Genomic DNA, 21,385 nt, shown 5'->3' with positions numbered 1-21,385 from the left:
AAAAACGTCCAACAGAAGGTGGTGCGTGCATTCAAAAGTAATCCGAATGGTTCGGCAAAGCAAGCCCCACGCTTATCATAATATTGACGCAAATAGGAATTATTGACACAAATATTGATGATGTAAATACTGAAATATTGTAAATATCGATGTATTGACGTCAATATCGATGTATTGACGTCAATATAGAATGTACAATTATTGTCAATCAGGGTTACTTCCACTCTCTTGCTATAAAAAAATGTTTTTCGGAATTATGAAATCATGAAATAGTATAATGCTAATTAGTACATGTAAGTTACAAGAATAGGTCATGAAGTATATGTTTGACACATAAAATCTGTCAATATTGCTTTCAGTGCGTCATAATCAACGATTTTACGACTAGTGAGCGCTCACTCTGAGTGAACGCTCACGAATCATAAGATCGCTGATTGTGACGCTCGCGAAATTGACAGGTTTTATGAGTTAAACACATACTTTACACCCTCTTCTTGTTACTTACTAGTACAACATAGCATTATAACATCTAATGATTGCATAATTCCGAAAAATATTTTTTTATAGCAGGTGAGTGGAGGCAATTGTGTAGGATTCACTGAAGGGATGTGGTTATAAAGTTGCATGTTTCAAAAAGTTATGTTCAGAATGTGAAAGGTCGTTCTGAATTACATACGTACAAGGTCCAGAAGTTCCCCAATAGAGATGAACGGCGGAATTTGGTGGCAAAAACACGCACAAAAAAGCTGTATCTGGAAATTCTAACAAAATTTGATTGCTGTGTAATGGATGACGAAACATAAGTCAAAGCCGACTTTCAACAATTACTAGGCATGGACTTTTTCACTGCCTGTGATAAGTTTGGCAGATAAATTTAAGCAGCAAAAAATTCGAAGCTTGCCAAAATTTGTTTTGATTTGGCATGCAATTTGTAGTTATGTTAAAATAATTGAGATGTTCGTCACAACCGGAACTGTGAATCAAGAAATGTATCTAAATTAAAGCCTCCAAAAACGTCACCGACGCCAAGGAGGCAGCTTCCACACCCAGGCATGGAAAATCATTTGCATTCATTTCGTGCATTCATTTACATTCATTTGCCTTAACTTTTTTTATCAACAGAATTCCGCAAAACAATGTATGGAGCTTTAGTAGGTTTTGTTATTAGCTACAACTTTTGTTAACAACTAAAATTCGTATCTCTTATGTATGACGAACCAGAGCGAACAGAATCCACTACTGTTTTTCAGTGAATGTATATTACATTCACTGAAAAACAGTAACAAGTTTTGCCCGCTCTAATTCGTTATGCATAAGAGACACAGATTTGAGTTATGGGAAAAAGTTGTAGCTAATAACAAAACCTACTAAAGCTCTGTACATCATTTTGCAGATTGCTGTTGATGAAAAAAGTTAGAGGCAAATGAATGTAAATGATTGCATGAAATGAATGTAAATGATTTTCCATGCCTGTCCACACCTGCACCCAACCTATCAACCCATGAACTGACCTATCGAAAATGAAAGTGGAAAAAAAGCTGAGAAAGAAGTGGCCGATACCACTGTGCAAAAATTAATGGAAGGTATAATGAGAAAAGTTCATGTATATGTTTATGGTAAATAAATGAGACAAAGCTAAACGTTAAATAGATTATTAATAAATCAAAGATCACCCTCTCAAAATATTTCTTGATTCTGATATAGGGGAAATGTATGTAATGTCGGCCTAAGTGTCCCTAATTTGGGCCCATACATAAATTCAGCAATCGACTAAATTTTCAATAGCAACCAAAAATATCCATTAGTACCGTCCTATTGACGCGTTCATCTAGATACAATTGATAAATAGCAGATTTTTAGCGATGGGCCCAATCTTAGATCCATAGGCCAACATTAGAGCCATTTCCCCTATGACTTTTGGAGATACATTTTGTGTGGTGCAATAATTTCGTGGACAACCTTTATGGGGTAAGTGTGAGCACATGGCTTGACTACTTGCCATGAGATGCATTAAAAAAATTATGATTTAAAATTTATTTAAAATTTAAAATATAATCAAGTAACGCATTGACAAACCCTGTTTGAAACTGTGTGCCGTATCGAAACTATTTGAGCTAGTTCTTATGGAGCCATTGTTGTCTCACTGTAAGCAGTATCTCCATGAAAACAACCGCGATTTCATGTCCAATCGATCATCGAAAACCAACCTGCTTTGTTTCCCTTTGTACGTTATGAATAGCCTAGTGGAGCGCTACCAGACCGACGCTAACTCCACTGATTTATCAGCAGCATGCGACAAGATCAATAACGCCATCGCCATAGTTAAACTAGAACGGCTGGGGATCAACAAACCCTTACTATCCTGGTGCCTGTCATATCTCATCGATCACCAACTTTGTGTTTCTATTGAGGATTGCTATTCGGGCACTTTCCCAGGAAAGTCACCTCGGACCACTATTTTTTTTAATTTATTTCAACAATGTGAACTTTGTGTTAGAGGGGCCCCGTCTGCCTTTCGCTGATGATCTTAAGATTTACTTAAAGATTAAAACGCATACTAATGCATTGTTTCTACAAAAACAGTTCGACAGATTTACTGTGAACCCGAAGAAATGTTCAGTAATTCTCTCGTAAAAAAGAGCCCTTGACGTTTAATTATATACTTTTAATTGATGTTATTCAACGAGTAAGTCACGTGAAAGATCTAGGTGTCATCTTGGATTTGCAACTGGCATTCAAACAGTACATTTCGTTTATCGTCGACAAAGCTTCCAAATCTTTGGGTTTCATCTTTAGGATTGCTAAGGATTTTGCCGATGTATAGCCTGAAATAACTATATTGCTGTCTAGTATCCTCTACTTAAGAATTTGCCACTGCCGTTTGGAATCCCTTCTATCAGAATGGAGCTGAGCAAATCGAGTCTTTTCAACGAAGATTCATTCGCTATGCACGTTGACGATTACCGATACCTTTTAGGAGGCTATGAGGAACGTTGTTCGCTGATCCACCTAGAACCTCTCAAGATACAATGAGATGCTCAACAGGCTTTATTTTTTGCTGATATCCTACAAAATAGAGTTGCGACGTATCACAATCTCGATCGTCAAACAGATGAAGGTAGTAACGCTTGATACATTCCGATCAATGTGCTTGTCGAAGCTCTCTTAATGACCATCCATCAAGTTGACAAAAGAAGTAAAAAAAAACTGGTGAATGTCGTCTTCAGCGGTGATCCATTACCGATCTGGACATTCCCGACAATCACGACAAGCAGATGCTGCTTTGCTTGCTTATGTGAGTGTGTTGGTGAGTTAGCCCAACAGCTTCCGTTTAATTATGCCAGCTTTGATTGTAACTCACACAGTCGCGCTTGCCGAGACGAACTTGGAATGCCTAGGCATTGTTTTCATTTTCTTCTGTCGTTTCGCTTTTTCTCATTATCGTACTGCAGAAATCTTCACTGTTTTCGTTATGCTTTACATCATCAGCAGCGAGTGTTACGTTTTGCCTGTGAGCAGCGACCATTAATGCTGATTGTTGTTTGCCATGGCTCTACCTCTCACTGCGTTCTGTCAGCGATAGTCGGTTGATACGTTGACGAGTGTCGAGTAATAACGGTGCCGGTGGTGTAGTGGTAAGCGTGATTACCTCTCACCCCAGCAGGCCTGGGTTCAATCCCAGTCGGCGCCGCCGGGATGTTCTGAGGCATAACATCTCTGATCACGCCTTCCTTCGGATGGGAAGTAAAGCCGTTGGTCCCCGGTTCATGAGTTGATGGGTCGATAGGTAGGGTCCAGGTGTGGGAGCTGCCTTCCTGGCGTCGGTAGCATTGGTGCTCAGCACGGAAAACAAGATCGACGGAAAAAACAAACCAAAGGAAAAAAAAAATATCAAGATTCAAAATCAAATAATGTTGTCAATAAAGTGCAAATGGTGCCATATTAAAGTACAGAACTGGAAATAATCATGCAGTGGTACACATTACAAGAAAGTATATAATGAATCGCTTTTTTCATTATAGACAAATAACAAAAGTTAAAATATGACGAACGATTGAAGTTTATTAAATCCAATAGCATAGATATAGACGATGTGAAGTTTTTAAGTTAAGAGTTTCGTTTTCATGACAAATTCTAGTGGAATTATATTCAATATAGGAATGGGACACACGAATTTTGTAAAAAATTAGTCTACGATGACTCTTATATTATTATGAATGATGAATTTCTTCGCATTGAATATATTTTAACAGACAATGACGATATTTATTATATTGGGAGAGAACTGATATTAAAAATAATTAATAACAACATATTTAAATATGAGCTAAGAAACCGACTAAGTCTACGAAAGTTAAATTGCAATATTCGACAATGTATTAGTATAAGTATTACAGACGAACTGGACGCAATCAAATATATATCGATTAGTAAATTCAATTCACAGGCAGATTAATATCAATAAATGTTTTAAAACAACACTGTAAGAATCATAATTGTCTTTGTGATGTTCATAAAGAAACCTGATTAACTCGTAAGAAGAAAAAATAAAAATAAATGTAGATTTCAGTGATAAGTGTGGAAACGTTTTTTTTCATATAAAATAGGGTAAATTATGGCTTCGGCACCCATTGACTGTTTTCGGCAACCGAAATTGAAACGTTTATTTCACTGTATTTTCCCATCAAAACTCTTCGCTGAATGTATTAAGCCGATTCCTTACCTTTTCAGTTTCAATCTGATTACATTTTTACGACTGTGAATTCCTGTTATACCATATTTTTCTTTAAATGAAATATACATACTACAAAATACGGCTGATTTCGAGTTGCCGATAATAGAACAGCTGGTTAACACGCAGTTCAAATGGAAAGGGTGCCGAAGAAAAAGAGACTGCCGACAATAGTCACTCTCATCTGAGAAGTTTGGAGCGTTGTAAAAACATGTTCAACCCGTTTTGATCAATTCTGTCGATTGGAATTGGTAGAACAGCAAGCAGCAGATAAATGTCAACAAACAAACCTGTCAAGTATGTGTGTGACGCTGAGAAATCGCTAATAGAAGTTCGGACGCTGCTTAGATTGACGAGATTACGTAAATTCCCCTATCAAATTTAGTTTTATATAAAATTTTAAGAAATAATAAAACAATAGAAAAATATGAATTCAACCGAAATTTAAAAAATAGCATATCAAAATATGTTGTCAACATGATTTCAAAAACTAAATTAGATATCATTTTGATAGTATTTTGATATCCGACTTTGCTCGGGTATAGTCTCATTACAACCGGAGATATTTGTATTTTAGTAAACAAACTTTTTTACAGTAAATTTTCATTTTTAGCTGTATCTCAAAAACTATCCTACCGAGATTTTTTTTGACTGCATTTTCAGATTCAGCACACGATTTTTCTCAAGAATTATTGGTAAAAGATTCATTTTAATTTTTTTACTGTTATTTGTAAACTTGTGTTTTCTACCTGAAGGTACAAGTATCTTAACATATTGATATCACTAATGTATCAAGAATCAATGTTGCGTTGAGATCAATAGACTGCATATTAGAGTGCCAAGCAATACAGAAAACATCGTTAATATTGTTATTTTGCAATTTAAGTTGCCCAGAAGTCCCTTAACTGGTACAAGAAAAACATCTTGATACGAAACTGTTTCATGTTTAGTACTTGATTTTCTTTAAGTCTCAATAATGAAACTCAATTGTTGCAATGTACTGCTTGGATAACCTCTCAAATCATGCATCCAATTGGTGGAGCAAACTTGCTACACTCAAAATAGTATGAAGTTATTATTATTATTAATTTATTTGATAAGGCTCAACTGAATTAACTTTACAGAGCCGAGGATTCTTGTTCACTATACAATACATCTTAAAACTACAGTCAAAAGGTACAACACAATAAACATTTTATCTTCCGCTATCCAGTAAGCCTCCTCTACCAGAATTGGAGCCGTTTCCAGTGGTTTACTTGTATGGCAGAATCGCCAACGAGGGTCAGAGCGCTTCCATTGTAGAAATGGACGCAAAATGTGGTCAGCACTCACACATTCATCACGAAACGGTTGCTTTGCAAAGTCGACGACGTATCGACTGAAAGAACTGCTGATGAAGAACAATGAGGCGGACCACACAATGGTTGCTGCCGAGAAAACAGACGATCGCGTGGCACACATCGAGAGTGGTCTGCTTTTGTCGACAGCCGAGTGAACACTGATTAGTACGAAATTATATGCTACGATATATTGTATGAAACACTTGATCAACAAATCTATCAATTGATGTATGAGAGTTCCATAAAGCATTATGTTTCTCGAAACTTTGGTGTAACAGAGTTTGAATGGTATGTTTTTTTTGTATCTTATGATCAACTGTTTCGAAATGTTACTAAAAAGTTGACAAAGTGTGTAGTGGTACGATCCAGCGTCCACAAATTATGCCACTTTGAGTTTTCTAGAGAGTTTATCTCGGACACAATTGCGATTTCAGGAATTAAATTTGCATCATCATATGGAATTAAATTTGCATCATCAGATTTGTTATTGTATGTTTTCCGGTAGAAGATAATTATCCCTTGGAAAAGGCGAAGTGGCTTCAAAGCCCACGCTTCTGGATCGTATCACCTTAAGCGTTATGAATCTATAAGTATTCAAACTTCGTTTTGCAAAAAAACTGAATCAAGTTGTTACTGTAATGGTTTGTTGCAAGCCATCTACCATGACGCAAATATGTCATGTCCCTGGGATGAAAACACTTTTGGTGTTGGCATTGGCAAAAGCGGAGAAATAGGTGGTAAGGAAGACCACCAGTTTTGGGGGCACCAAATATGTTGTCAGTTGTTGATGCCGATATCGATGTCGACCTTTGAGGATGCGTTAGAGTCGGAGCTCGACTTTTCCAGAACTGCTGGTGAACTGAACACGGCACCAGATAGCGGGCGAATTGCCAGAACTAGTAGCTCATAATACCGAAACCAGATGGTTGCTGACAGAGGAGCTGCACCGATGTCGTTACCACTACTGACAAGTACCGTATAACCCACGCACATATTCAACAAATTCTATTATTGTTCAAACTATGCATTTGCTACTTATTTTCTACATAACTGTAACATGGATACCATCGATAATACGTAACTGTGCAAACATGTTGACAAATCATTGCGGTGTTGTTGCAGTTGAATAAGAATCATTAATTTTAATGTCCTCTCATCTGCCATGTAAAAAGTACTTGTCGTTAACTTCTCATGATGTTTTGAAAAATAGCTACATTATTGTAAAGTACCATTTAACATTTTTGCAACAGTTCAGTGAGTTGAATTATATATGGATAAAAAGTGCACTGCACGTGCTTTATTTTATAAAAAGTATTTGCAATCATTTTGGCCACCATCAATACATCAAACTTTAGGCCACCATCAATACATAAAGTTTGATTCGTGATAGTTATAATAGTAAAATTGTAGATTGGGAGACGGCTGGCGTCCTGATTAACATCCATACCTCTCACGTCAAAGTTACGTGTTCAAATCTCATCCCCGTACATGTCACGAGTGACCCTAGAGTGTTAAAGTAACTATAATAAAATAAAAATAGTGCAGATTGATGAAGGTGTAAAGTTTGTGCAAATGGTTTGAAGTTTGTATGTATTTGTATTGTTCGTAGTAAAAATTTCAAATGCATAACTTTTTTTTGTTTCACTACTGACCTTTTGTGATGGCATCGCTTTACTTTTGGTTCTAGTTTCTAGTTTGATAGTAAATCAATAATGATATAAATGTGCAAAATAGGATAAATTGATAGTTGAATATGTACATAGTACACTAGTTTCATTACATCAACAAAAACTGGATTGTTTACCAATGGAAACCACATATTAAATTTTGAATCAAAGATAGAACAATTGTAGTGTACTTAAAAAATCTCCCATAAACGGTAAAAAAAAGTACCCAATGGCCAGTTCACTTTTACCAACTTTTGACTAGTTTGTCTCCTTTTCTCCTTCTAATGTTGTCAAAAACTGAGGAGCAAAACCACCCAACAGGGGTAGTAAAGTGTGGGAATCCAACGTTGAGTATAATCATATTTACCTACTTTTGGGTACAACTAACTTACTATTGGATATAAAGCGAGTGGAAAATTCCATACGAATTACACACAAGTAAATGAAAACTACTTTGGCCCGCTGTACCTACTTTTGGGTTCCTGCACTATAGTGCCGAGATGAGTGAAAATAATTTACTTTTGGGTACTTTTTTCTTACCGTGTAGTAATTTATCACTACGCGATCTCTAAACCTTCATCAATTCTTACCAGTTTTTGCATAGGTTTATTTTTTTATCAATCATACTGGAAGATGATCGTAGTGATTGCAAATACTTTCATCGAATTTGAGCAGCCTACTGGTAATATACGCAAATGAATAACACGTTACAAGATCATTTCAAATCCAAAGTTTTAAGTCAAATGTCTTTCGGCTATTTGTCTTATGCACAATTCAATATCAAGATTATTTGCGATTTTGTGGGGTTCATAAGAAAATATTATTCCTGACAGAAACTGGTATTAATCCTCTTTGTGGAAGCCATCATAGGAATTGATGAATTTACTTTACGGTCGACCAGCAGATGGAAATGATGTGAAAATGATAATGACGTTTTGCTATGTATGGGATATTTTTAAGTACATCATCACTTTTGTGGTTTTGAATTTCAAACCTAGGGGTCGCATGCACTGGTGCAGTTTCGCGTGAATTCATCAATAGAATATGAAAGTTAGAAGGATCAGATATCATCCCATTTACGATGCTACCTGGATGTGGTTTTAAGTAAGCATAACTTAAAAAATGGTCAAAGTTGTCAATGAATAATAATAACAATAAAAACGCCTATTATCTGGATATATCTTGAGACATTAGGTAAACGTTAAAGAGACCCACACAATTTAAATACAATTAACAATAATACAAAACAATAAATCCAGAAAGTCCTTAACCTATATATCATCCATTTTAAATTTCAGAGACATCCCTGAAGACGTGCTGAACACATATTGTTGGATTCATTCGACATACACAGTCGTAGACGCCTTTATGAAGAAACAAGGTCAGGAAGTGCCATTCCCAGGAGTAGATAACTCACAACGAAGCGGTGCGTTGACAATTCGGCATACCAAGTACTATCAATGGGTAGCTTTTACTTTATTTTTTCAGGTAAGTGTCTTCAGTAATATGTTATCTCATAGAAACATTTCATTCACAACTGTTCACGGTTGGCACAATCATGTCACTAGTTGTATTTTCATAGCTCACTCCTTTTTCTATTTATGCATCATTTTCACCCATTAGTTAACTTAAATTGCAGTCCGTCGTTTATAACTTCTCCATGCATACATAGCGTAGCATTTTAGAGGGGAACGAGAGCCTGAGTTTTGACTGGCCAGCAGAATATAGAACGAGGAAGAGAAAGGTCCTATATTGGTAAAAAAAAATGCAATCGTAATTTAAGTATATATCCTTAAACCAAACAGACGGTCACTAGTTTACCAATTTAAAATTACAGAATACATACATTTTAATAAGTTCTATCAACCGTGGAACGATGCGTAATCATGGCAAAGATTTCTTAAAACAAAGGCATCCCGTACCTAAGCGTCCAAATAAAGTACGCTATTATTAGCTAAAAATGTGGAGTATTTTTGATAAATTATACAGTTAAAAATAGTAATGTAAAGTTGATGCACATAAATGCAACATCACACACACTTTTAAATAAAAGTTGATGTAATGCTATGGGACAAGTTATCTAATATTTCAAACTTGTAAGCAATATTTATGTCAAGCGAGTAGTTTGTGTGAAATGAAATACATGTTTTTTACGTGAGATAGGTTACCTCACTAGTCAAATTCAGAACTGTTTGGTGTGTATAAGGCATCAATTTTATTACCCCGTATTTGTGCAAAACTTAACGAAAGCAATTTTACATATTACTTAAGTCAATAAGTTTTACTATGTGCTCGCTAAATAGGTACAATTATAAGCTGAAAAATACCTGGGTACTCAGACTAAATATAATTTGCCCGAGTACTCAGATTATCAGTTGTAAAATACCTAACTAATCAGAAAACATCAATCATTGCCTTTGAAATAAGTAAATAAAGTGTGTGATTCAAATTTTCGGTTCCCTGACCTAAAACGGGTGTTCGATCTCCATACTTATTCAAACTTAAAAACCTCGTGTTAAAATCATAACGCAAGCTTTTCTTTATGAAACCCTCACATTCAATTCAAGACCAATTTTATTGCAATTGCATGAAAAAGTTACAGCTAAATTAACTTTACTTACAATTAGAATAAAATTCGCCATGAATACAATTTTGACTGCAAAATAAATGCAAATTTGGATCATTCCGTACCAAGTGATATTGACCTCTTCCAATTTTGACTAAATTAGGATTAGATTCTTATTTCAGACCAACTTTCAAAATATAATTTGATATACCGATCGGAGCATATTTTTCGAGATTTTCAAGTAAGCACTACTTTCTTTTGTTAATTTTCTCCGGCACTAATGAGGCTGCAGATAGCATTGGGTAGGCCAGTATCGTCTGGTAGATTACATTTTGGTGGTGCGTTACTGGCATTAAGATCTATCACTTAAGACAAGTCCGAACTACTTCAAATTAGGGGAACAGGATTGTTTTGTAATCAAAAGAACACATCTTAGTCCTTTTTCCTTTGTATACCTTGTTGATAGTAACAAGCCTCGGCTTTGTCCACCGAAGATGATCTTGAAACAAAGATAAAATGAGATAAGTAGTTATTTTCCATCTTTTATTCACTGTTCTCTAGTTTGAAATGGTTAAGACTAGGGTTCTGATGCATGGTCAGTATCGCTGTTATTGCTTGATTTTGTTGCGAAGGATTTCGATTTCAAATAACAAAGATGTACGCCTTTGAAAAGTGTTCCAACCCTCCGAAGGGTACAAAGAGCGGGACCTTTTAATTAGAGTCGGATCCTTGCGATAAAGGCAAAAATGACAACTGTATCTAAACCGAATACTTCATCATGTGTCAATAGTGGTGGAATAATACGACAGGCACTAAACTAAGGACACGGGGTATACCACAGTAGACCAAAAAACTAGTCGCAGTGGATTTATGTCCCGAAAAGAGGAAAAAATATCATTAGGAACTGTATATATAAGATAATTGGACAAGCTCAATCTGAAATGATTATTTTTATAATTCACATTTCAAAACGAAATTTTAATAATTCACGTTTGAAAAAAATAAACGGATTTTGTCTCAAAGAGGATGTATTTTAATTTTCAATTTGATGGGACCATCGTGTTCCCCATCCTTTTAAACATATGAAACACTGAACGACGAAATTTTCAACGAGTTGCATACAATAATTTTTGCACTCAAAATATCAGGGCAAAATGATCCTAAAGTAAATAAGCTTTGTTTACGTTCTATTCTTGCTTCAGAAATGGGCGGCAACGTTCCGAAGTCTACTAAGCGGTCATGGGCCTTTGAACAACTACGATCGGAATTGGATTCAGTCAAAAACGAAGACGTTCATCTTGGTCATGATCTTTATTATGAGGGTCATATTACCACATTATTGTAGTGCATTTTGCCTCATCATTATGGTGCACCTTTCCCCTTTGTGGTAGTGCATTTTGCCCCGACTAGGTCCATTTCCAAATTATTTTATCAATTTTAAAATAACTTTTTAAGGTATTTTTTCAAAGTTTTCATCTATGCTGCGAATATAAACATCTAAATAATGCTTAAGAGAACTTATGCACTACATGATATTCACTATTGCTTTTAATTTTAAGGGGAAAATACCTTGATTTCCTTAACTGGTGCATTGTACCAAAAGAACCTCTAATACTGGTTGGATGTAAAAAATCGTGTGTTCAAACGTCAAACTACATTGTAAATGGCTATGTGTACCATGGTAAAGTGGGTGGAGCAGTATCAAATCACACCATTAATTAAAAGCTCATGAGGGCTGCATTATGAACTTGAACTTGAGTCACCAGCAAAGTTGATATTTAGAAACTTTGCCTTCATTTGGCGATATCAAAAGTAGTTTGGAGTTCTGCCGTTAGGTTAGCGCTTTTGTTATCTTTTAATTTAGCTTTTTAAAGGGTGATACGGTCAAAATTTGGTCAAGGGAAAACGCGTGTAAATCGGTGAAATCGTTTATTTAAAAATCAAATTAAATTTCTTTTTCAAGTTCAATTAGTATAAAATTCAGGAAAAATATTCAGTTAGGCTTCCGCTTTTCCAAATCCGAATTGCCGGGCCTTACGCTTGACCCCTGCCATCAGATTTTGTACAGCCACCTTGTCCACCTTCTTCGCCGCAGAAAGCCAGTTTGCCTTGAACTGCTGCTCGCCCTTAGCAGTTTTTTTGGTCTTCTTTAGGTTCCGCTTGACAATAGCCCAGTATTTCTCAATTGGGCGGAGCTCTGGCGTGTTGGGAGGGTTCTTGTCCTTGGGAACCACCTGCACGTTGTTGGCGGCGTACCACTCCATGGCCTTTTTACCGTAATGGCAAGATGCCAAATCCGGCCAAAACAGTACGGAACAACCGTGTTTCTTCAGGAAAGGCAGCAGACGTTTATTCAAACACTCTTTCACGTAAATTTCTTGGTTGACAGTCCCGGAAGCTATGAAAATGCTGCTTTTCAAGCCACAGGTACAGATGGCTTGCCAAACCAGATATTTCTTTGCGAACTTTGACAGTTTCATGTGCTTGAAAACATCTGCTACCTTTCCCCTTCCTTTTGCCGTATAAAACTCCTGTCCCGGAAGCTGCTTGTAGTCGGCTTTGACGTAGGTTTCGTCGTCCATTACCACGCAGTCAAACTTCGTCAGCATCGTCGTGTACAGCCTCCGGGATCGCGCTTTGGCCGTCGTATTTTGTTTATCATCGCGATTTGGAGTCACTACCTTCTTGTAAGTCGATAGTCCGGCTCGTTTTTTGGCTCGATGCACGGTTGTAGACGATACACCCAGCTTATTTGCGGCATCTCGGAGAGAGAGGTTAGGGTTTCGCTTGAAACTACCGGCAACTCTCTTTGTCGTCTCAGCGGCTTCCGGTTTTCGATTTCCCCCCGATCCAGACTTCCTGGCTGTCGACAAACGTTCCCCAAACACTTTAATTACATTTGTAACGGTTGATTTGGCAACTTTTAGCGATTTTGCCAACTTTGCGTGCGAGTAGCTCGGATTTTCGCGATGCGCGAGCAAAATTTTGATACGCTGCTCTTCTTGCTTGGACGGCATTTTGACAACTGAAGAGTGAATTCCAAAATCAAAATAGGAGCAACATTCTACACACACACACCTTCAAAATGAGGGGTGTTCAGGTTTTTTAAATGCAAAATTGAAAGAAATACGTCAAGTTGATATTGACCAAATTTTGACCGTATCACCCTTTAGAAGGATGGTGGCTTTTTGAGCAACTCTTTTGAAGAAACCAACTTTGTATGTCCTTTAGTTTTTGAGATTTGTAGCACTTTTAAGAAAATAAATGGCGATGGTTGATTTTTACCAAAAAATTCCCTATTTATAGACAGGCATGGAAAATCATTTGCATTCATTTCGTAAATGAATGCCCATAACTTTTTTTATTAACAGAATTTCGCAAAATGATGTATGAAACTTTTTGTTAAGAACTCAAATCCGTATCTCTTATGCATGACGAACCAGAGCAAACAGAATCCACTACTGTTTTTCAGTGAATGTATTTTACATTTACTGAAAAACAGTAACGAGTCCTGCCCGCATAAGAGATACAGACAAGGTGCCTTCTATTCATTTTGACTAAGAAAATGTTTTATGAAATTATGGAATAATAAGATTATATGATAATATTTTGTTTGTGTACGCAACAAGAAAATATTGTGAAGTTTGTGTCTAACGCATAATACCAGCCAATTTTGCTACATTAGCGTCGCAATAAGCGATTTTGTCATTTATCTCACCCACTCTTCGCTCTTCACTCTTCGCGAAGAGGCGGTCAGAAAATCGCTCATTGTGACTCTTTTGAAGCAAAATTTTCATGTTTTGTGTGTCAAACATAAAGTTTACAATCTTTTCTTGTTACTTACACTTACAAAATATTATCATAATATCTTATTATTCCGTAATTTCATAAAACAAGTTTTTCGCCAAAATGAATGGAAGGCACCCTTGGATACAGATTTGAGTTACGGGCAACCGTTACCGTTGATGACCGGAAGCAAGTTAACCAAATTGTTGCGTGCGAGCTTTTTTCATTGAAATACCGAGTCTACATACCCAGTAGTGAGGTAGAAATTGAAGGAGTGGTCACCGAAGCGAGTTTGACTAGTGATGATTTCTTGGGTCCCGATTCCTTCGGAATCTTTAAAATCCGTGCTATGCCGAAGGTGAATATTGGACTGCCTTAAAATGCAGTCAGTATCCGTAGTGAAGCTTACTCAATCTACCTACCAAATCTTATTCCTTGTGAAACTCGTTTCGTGTGACCTTTCGGGTTCAGAGTTACCTCACTACGTCACTATTGGCAAGGTTCGGCTGCCTGTACGTCTGTTTGTACCTTGGGTAATGAACTGGTCGAAATGTAAAGAATTTGGTCACACATCGGCATGCTTGGCATACACAGTTTTGGTCACGAACAGCTCATTTGCTTATAACTTTACACAGAGTTGACGAAACATCGTTCTTTTTGAAGCAGTAGATATAATAGAGTTTAAGCTTGTTATAGGTACATAAAACAAAGTAGATTTCAATTCTAGTAATAAACTGTATTTGTTTTTGTGTTGTAAAAATGAAGTGAGAAATGCTCGCTGCACATCTCGGACTTTAAAAGTAAAAATTCAATGGTCTTGATTCAAATGTTAAGATTTAACTACTTTTTGCATATCTATAGTAAGCTATGATCCTAATCTATCAATTACTTTAAAGAAAAACAAATTTCAACAACTGAGTGAAAAGTTATTAACAAATGAGCAGTTGGTGTGTACAACTGTGTATGCCAAGCATGCACATCGGACTACTGCTCGAACAAACCACGCTGCAATCAGTGTGGCGAGCAGCATCAAGAGGGCCCTTGCGGTGCTCCTCAAAAATGCGTGTACTGCAAGGAGAGCCTGCATACCCTGACTGACTGCCCGAGGTATAAACAGCAGGGAAACAAAATTAAGTGGTCTCTGCAAGCTCGCTCCAAGAGAACGATAGCAGAACTCTTGAAGAATACCGTTTCATCTTCTCAAACCACACCAAAAAGCAGTAATACGTTCTCCATTTTGCCAGTTGATGATCTAGACTCTGACTCAGAGGGCGGTGAGGATGTCCGTTTGTCTTTAAAGGCAATACGAGAAAACGAGCCAAAAAACACACCACCGAAAAGCCTCGCAAGGCTACTCGTATGGATCGCCCTCCCCTCTTGGAAAAATCAAGAGGTAACGGAAATGCACCGAAACCCATGCCACCGGGTTTTAAACCTTGTAATTATGACAAGAACTTTCCGTCGCTTCCAGGATCATCTAAAACCCCAGATGTTCCAGTTTTCGGCCAGAAAATCAGCTGAATAATCAGCAAGAACATGCTCCCATGTTCACGTTTTCTGGTATTGTGGATAGCTTCTTCAGTATATTCAATATCTCTGACTCAACGAGGAGCATTATTAATTTAGTGCTGCCAATGGTGAAAACTCTTTTGAAGCAACAAGCTCCTAGGTGGTCCTTCCTTGCATAGATCCTTTTATGGATAATTCTCCGAATGAGGTCGGGGATATGATCTCTGTTCTTCAGTGGAACTGTAGAAGTCTTATGCCAAAACTTGACACATTTAAATTTTTAGTTAACAACTCACTTTCTGATGCATTTGCCCTTTGTGAAACATGGCTCTCTTCAGACAAAGATCTTGCTTTCCACGATTTCAACATTATTCGCCTTGACCGCGCATATTCGTATGGAGGGGTGCTTCTGGGGATCAACAAGCTCCATTCCTTCTACAGAATTGATCTGCTTTCGGTGACAGGCATTGAAGTAGTTGCATGTCAGGTTAATATTCGAGGTAAATTCCTCAGTATTGCCTCAGTATATCTTCCACCGAGAACCGCGATCTCTCGTCAAAGTTTCGCGGATATCTGCACGGCTATGCATGAGCCACGGTTGATCTTGGGAGATTTTAACTCTCACGGTACAGGCTGGGGGGAACTGTACGATGACAACCGTTCAACCCTGATATACGACATGTGCGACTTCTTCAAAATGACAATTCTGAACACCGGGGAAGCAACACGAGTAGCCAAACCTCCTGCAAAAATAAGCAGATTAGACCTCTCACTTTGCTCGAGTTCACTATCGTTGGATTGCTCGTGGAAAGTAATTCTAGATCCCTACGGTAGGATAAGGATTGCACCGACGCGAACAGCGAGAAGTCCGCCGCGTTTAAACGCTTCCGCAAACACGGTAAGGTCGACGATTTCGAGCGGTACACCGACCTCGAGAAAACCTTAAAGGGCTTCACTAAAGCCAAAAAACGCGGTTACTGACGTCGGTTCATCGATGGTCTGTCGCGAGAGACTTCCCTGAGAACACTCTGGAATGTCGGCAGGAAAATGCGAAACGCGTCATCACCGGTCAACGAAGACAAGGAGTACTCGGACTGTTGGATATTCAGCTTCGCGCGGAAAGTTTGCCCGGATTCGGTGTCGGTTCAAACCAACGTTCGTGATCGTCCGTCGGGTAATAACGATATAGATTCCCCGTTTTCGATGGTGGAATTCTCACTTACTCTCCTTTCATGTAACAACTCAGCTCCAGGAATGGATAGAATCAAGGTCAACTTGCTGAAAAATCTCCCAGACGTCGCGAAGAGACGCTTGTTAACTTATTCAATCAATTTCTGGAGCACAACATTGTTCCGGATGACAGGAGGCAAGTAAGAGTTATTGCCATTCGAAAACCCATCGCGATGCTGTCCTGTATACGGATATGGTTGGAGAAAATGGTTCTTTTTCGTCTAGACAAATGGGTCGAGTCGAATGATTTACTTTCAGATACACAATTTGGATTTCGGAGAGGCAAAGGAACGAGCGACTGTCTTGCGTTGCTTTCAACTGAAATTCATCTGGCCTATGCGCAAAAACAGCAAATGGGTTCAGTTTTCTTGGACATTAAGGGGGCTTTTGATTCTGTTTGTATCGATGTCCTTTCGGATAAACTGCACGATAGTGGGCTTTCACCAGCTATGAACAACTATTTGAGCAACTTGTTGTCTGAGAAATATATGAGCTTTTCTCATGGAAACTCGACAACTTCACGAATTAGTTACATGGGTCTCCCCCAGGGCTCATGTTTAAGCCCCCTTCTTTATAATTTGTATGTAAAAGACATTGATGGTTGTCTTGATGAAAATTGCTCGCTAAGACAGCCTGCAGATGACGGGGTTGTGTCTGTTATAGGGCCAAGTGCACCGGACCTGCAAGGACCATTGCAAGATACCTTAGACAATTTGTCTACTTGGGCTATGAAGCTAGGTATCGAATTCCCTCCGGAGAAAACTGAGTTAGTTGTTTTTTTTCTAGGAAGCATCATCCTGCACAGTTACAGCTTCAACTAAAGGGTAGAACAATCACTCAAAGTATATCTTTCAAGTATTTAGGTGTCTGGTTCGATTCCAAAAGCACGTGGGGAAAACATATTGCGTATGTGAAACAAAAATGCCAACAAAGAATCAATTTTCTTCGTACAATTACTGGAACTTGGTGGGGAGCACACCCGGAAGATCTGATCAGGTTTTATCGAACAACCATCTTATCGGTTCTAGAGTACGGTAGCTTCTGCTTTCAATCCGCGGCGAAAACACATATCCTGAAGCTGCAACGGGTTCAATACCGTTGCCTCCGAATCGCGCTTGGCTGTATGCAATCGACGCATACGATAAGCCTCGAAGTACTCGCGGGTGTTCTCCCACTGACAGATCGTTTCACTGTCTTTCCGGTTTCTCATCCGTTGTAAAGTAATGAACCCATTGGTAATAGAAAACTTTGAGAAGCTCGACAGAAATCCTCAAACAAAATTCATGAGTCTCTATTACGAGTACATGACGCTGGAGATTGGCTCTTCTTCATTCAATTCCTCTCGTGTTTATCTCCAAGGCTTTTATAGTTCCTCTGTAAATTTTGATCTGACCATGTTGCAAGAAATCCGTGGAATACCAGATCACCATCGGTCGATGGTGGTTCCCTTAATTTTTGAAAACAAGTACCACCATGTTAGTAACAATAAGAGTTTTTTTACAGATGGGTCAACTATAAACGCTTCCACTGGACTTGGAGTATTCAACGAATTTCATAGCGCCTCATATCAACTGCAAAAACCCTGTTCTGTATACGTTGCGGAATTAGCAGCCATATTCTACGCAGTATAGAGCAAATTGCCTCATTACCATCTGATCACTATTTTATTTTTACAGATAGCCTTAGCTTGTTGGAGGCTATTCGATCAATGAGGCCGACTCCTCGTATTTCTTGACCGAAATCCGAGCTAAATTGAGTACATTATCTTTTTTTTTTTATTAATTACTTTATTTGTACAGGCTCAATCGAATAAACTTTACAGAACCGAGTTATAATTTGTGTTATACATTATTACTGCCTTATATTTAAAGTTAAAGGAACTGGACCGAATACTCGCGGTTGTCTCGAGGTTAGTGGAGATTTACAATATTTTGGATGGGAAAAAGGGAGTAGGAGGTTTGAAATTTGATTTACGATACAATATTTAATTAATCCTAAAACGTGAACTTATTTCTATTCATCTTGAAAACAAACATTCAACAAAACCCACACGAACAAAACAAAAACTAAACACAAGGTTAGTCAAACTCACAATCTAAGGTTATAATTCTTCAAGAAAACATATATAAGTTTCATAAACTCCAGATCGCGTCTACCCAAAACATTCCGAACTGAAACATTGGGTTGTCTACCTCGAGCCCGAAGGGAATCGTACAGCTCAGATCAGACTCCACGATGCTCAGCACAAGACCAAATGATGTGATCTGCGTCTTGATAACCTTGTCCACATTCACAGAGATTGCTGTCCCCCAGCCCAACACGGAACAAGTGAGAGTTTAACAAATAGTGATTGGAAATGAGGCGAGACATCACACCAATGAAGTCTCGACCCACATCTAACCCTTTGAACCAAGGACTCTTCGACACCTTAGGGATGATCGAATAATGCCATCGTCCCAAACTCCCTACACTCCATTGAGTACTTTATCTTACTGCTCCTATACTATCACCTTTTTTCCTTTTCTTTTGGTTTGTTTTCCGTCGATCTTGTTGTCCGTGCTGAGCATCAATGCTACCGACGCTCCAGGAAGGCAGCTCCCACACCTGGACCCTACCTATCGACCCATCAACTCATGAACCGGGGACCAACGGCTTTACTTCCGTTTCGAAGGAGAAGGCGTGATCAGAGATGTTATGCCTCAGAACATCCCGGCGGCGCCGACTGGGATAGAACCCAGGCCTGCTAAGGTGGGCGCTATGGAAGGCGATATTTTTGATCAACAAATCCCCTTTGCGGAATTTTTCTCAATTACCCGTCAGCACGTCCTCACCAACTGGCAACAAAAATGTAATGATAGTGATCTGGGAAGATGGTTACATTCTATTCTCCCACAGGTATCGAACAAGCCATGGTTCAAAGGATTGGACATGAGCCGTGACTTTATACGTGTCATATCAAGGCTCATGTCCAATCACTACTCACTAGACTCGCATTTCTTCCGAATCGGGCTCGCAGGCAGCAATTTGTGCGCTTATGATAGTAGCTATCACGAAATTGACCACGTGCTTTGGTCATGCACCCTCCATTGTGTTGCTAGATCCAAGTTATCCGCATCCATCAGGGCCCGAGGGAAACAACCTATGCGGCCCGTTAGAGACATCTTGGCGAACCGAGATCTCGACTATTGCAATTTAATTTATGTGTTTTTAAAACGGATAGATCTGAGGATTTAGTAGTTAGTGTCATCGTGTGTTCCCCCAAGGTGTTAGCTGCCCATCGGTGTACCCCCATGTTTGTCTTTTTCATCAGTTGGTCGCTTAGTTCGAGATCAAGAGCTCATTACTTTCCAAACCTTGTGTTCTCAATCCCTACCCTGCCATCCATCTGTTACAATTTGTTATCTCTAACCTCGAGATGGCCGCGAGTAATCGGCCCCCGCTTTACTAACGTTAGTTTTAAGAAATTTTGTAATCTAAACAATGAATATCGGCTCCGCAAAGCTACGGCAAATGAGCCTGGAAAAATAAACGCATTATATAAAAAAGGTATTTTTTTGGTATCCAAATATCAATTATTGTGATTTGCTAAGTATTTTTTATTCTTTTTCCTGGTCTTAACTGATTCATGTCAACTTTGTAGCCAATTGGTTACCCATGCTGGATTCGATTCTGATCACCTTCCAGTAACGTTTGAAATATCTCATGATTTAATTTCTAATCCCAACAGCTCTACTTTCAATTAGCGTAGAACTGATTGGGAGCAATATCGAACATTTATGGAATATAGCTTTGATCCAAACATACCTTGGTAAACCAAATATGAAATTAATTATGCTCTTGAATCTCTGACTACTTCTGTAGTTGAAGCAAGAGCTGCCTCAGTACCAAAATGCGAGGTTAAATTCGATTCAATTATAACACTAATTCACAAATAACAGTTAAAAAATTAACTTGAATCTTTTACCAATGATTCTTGTGTAAAATCGTGCGCTGAATCTAAAAATGCAGTCAAATAAAATCACAGTAGGATAGTTTTCGAGATATAGCTAAAAAACTTTTAAAAAATGTATTTACTAAAAGACAAATATCTCCGATTGCAATAAAGTTTTATGTACTTTTTTATTATTATTATTATGGTCACTTTAACACTCTTGGGTCATTCGTGACTTGTCTGGAGAAAAATCCAGCTGAAGCTTCTAGCTACCGTCCAATAAGTTTGCTTTCTTCAATAAAAAGTTTATTGAAAAGATAATTTTAAATAGAATGATGCTTCACCTCAATAGGAACTCCATTTTTGCAGATGAGCAGTTTGGATTCCGCCATGGGCATTCAACTACTCATCAACTCTTAAGAGTCATAAAACAAATCTGAAGGCTGCTCAACTGGATTTGCTCTTTTAGATATAGAAAAAGCATTCAACAGCGCTAAATTGAAAAAGTTATTTTTCCACTCTATATTACGAAATTAGTTCAAAATTGTTTAAATGACAGAACTCTGCAGGTAAATTATAAAAATTAGAAATCTGTTCGACTACCTCTTAGAGCAGGAGTTCCTC

General features: G+C 38.1%; 1 protein-coding gene across 4 annotated transcripts in view; it reads left to right on the top strand.

Moving 5' to 3' along the window:
- LOC135710670 (innexin shaking-B-like) overlaps window positions 1-21,385 on the top strand; it is a 135,943-nt gene that overhangs the window by 71,638 nt on the left and 42,920 nt on the right. For all 4 annotated transcript variants that reach the window (XM_065233312.1, XM_065233311.1, XM_065233315.1 and 1 more), the window contains one exon: window positions 9,038-9,227. In XM_065233312.1, coding sequence (XP_065089384.1) covers window positions 9,038-9,227 — 190 coding nt within the window. The remainder of the gene's footprint in view (window positions 1-9,037; window positions 9,228-21,385) is intronic.

This window comes from Ochlerotatus camptorhynchus, unplaced genomic scaffold (assembly GCF_037179485.1).
Source record: "Ochlerotatus camptorhynchus isolate MF236.1 unplaced genomic scaffold, CSIRO-AGI_Acam_v1.1 ptg000400l, whole genome shotgun sequence".
Lineage (NCBI taxonomy): Eukaryota > Metazoa > Arthropoda > Insecta > Diptera > Culicidae > Ochlerotatus > Ochlerotatus camptorhynchus.
The sequence above is the reverse complement of the archived record's forward strand: the minus strand, read 5'-3'. Positions and strand labels throughout refer to the sequence as shown.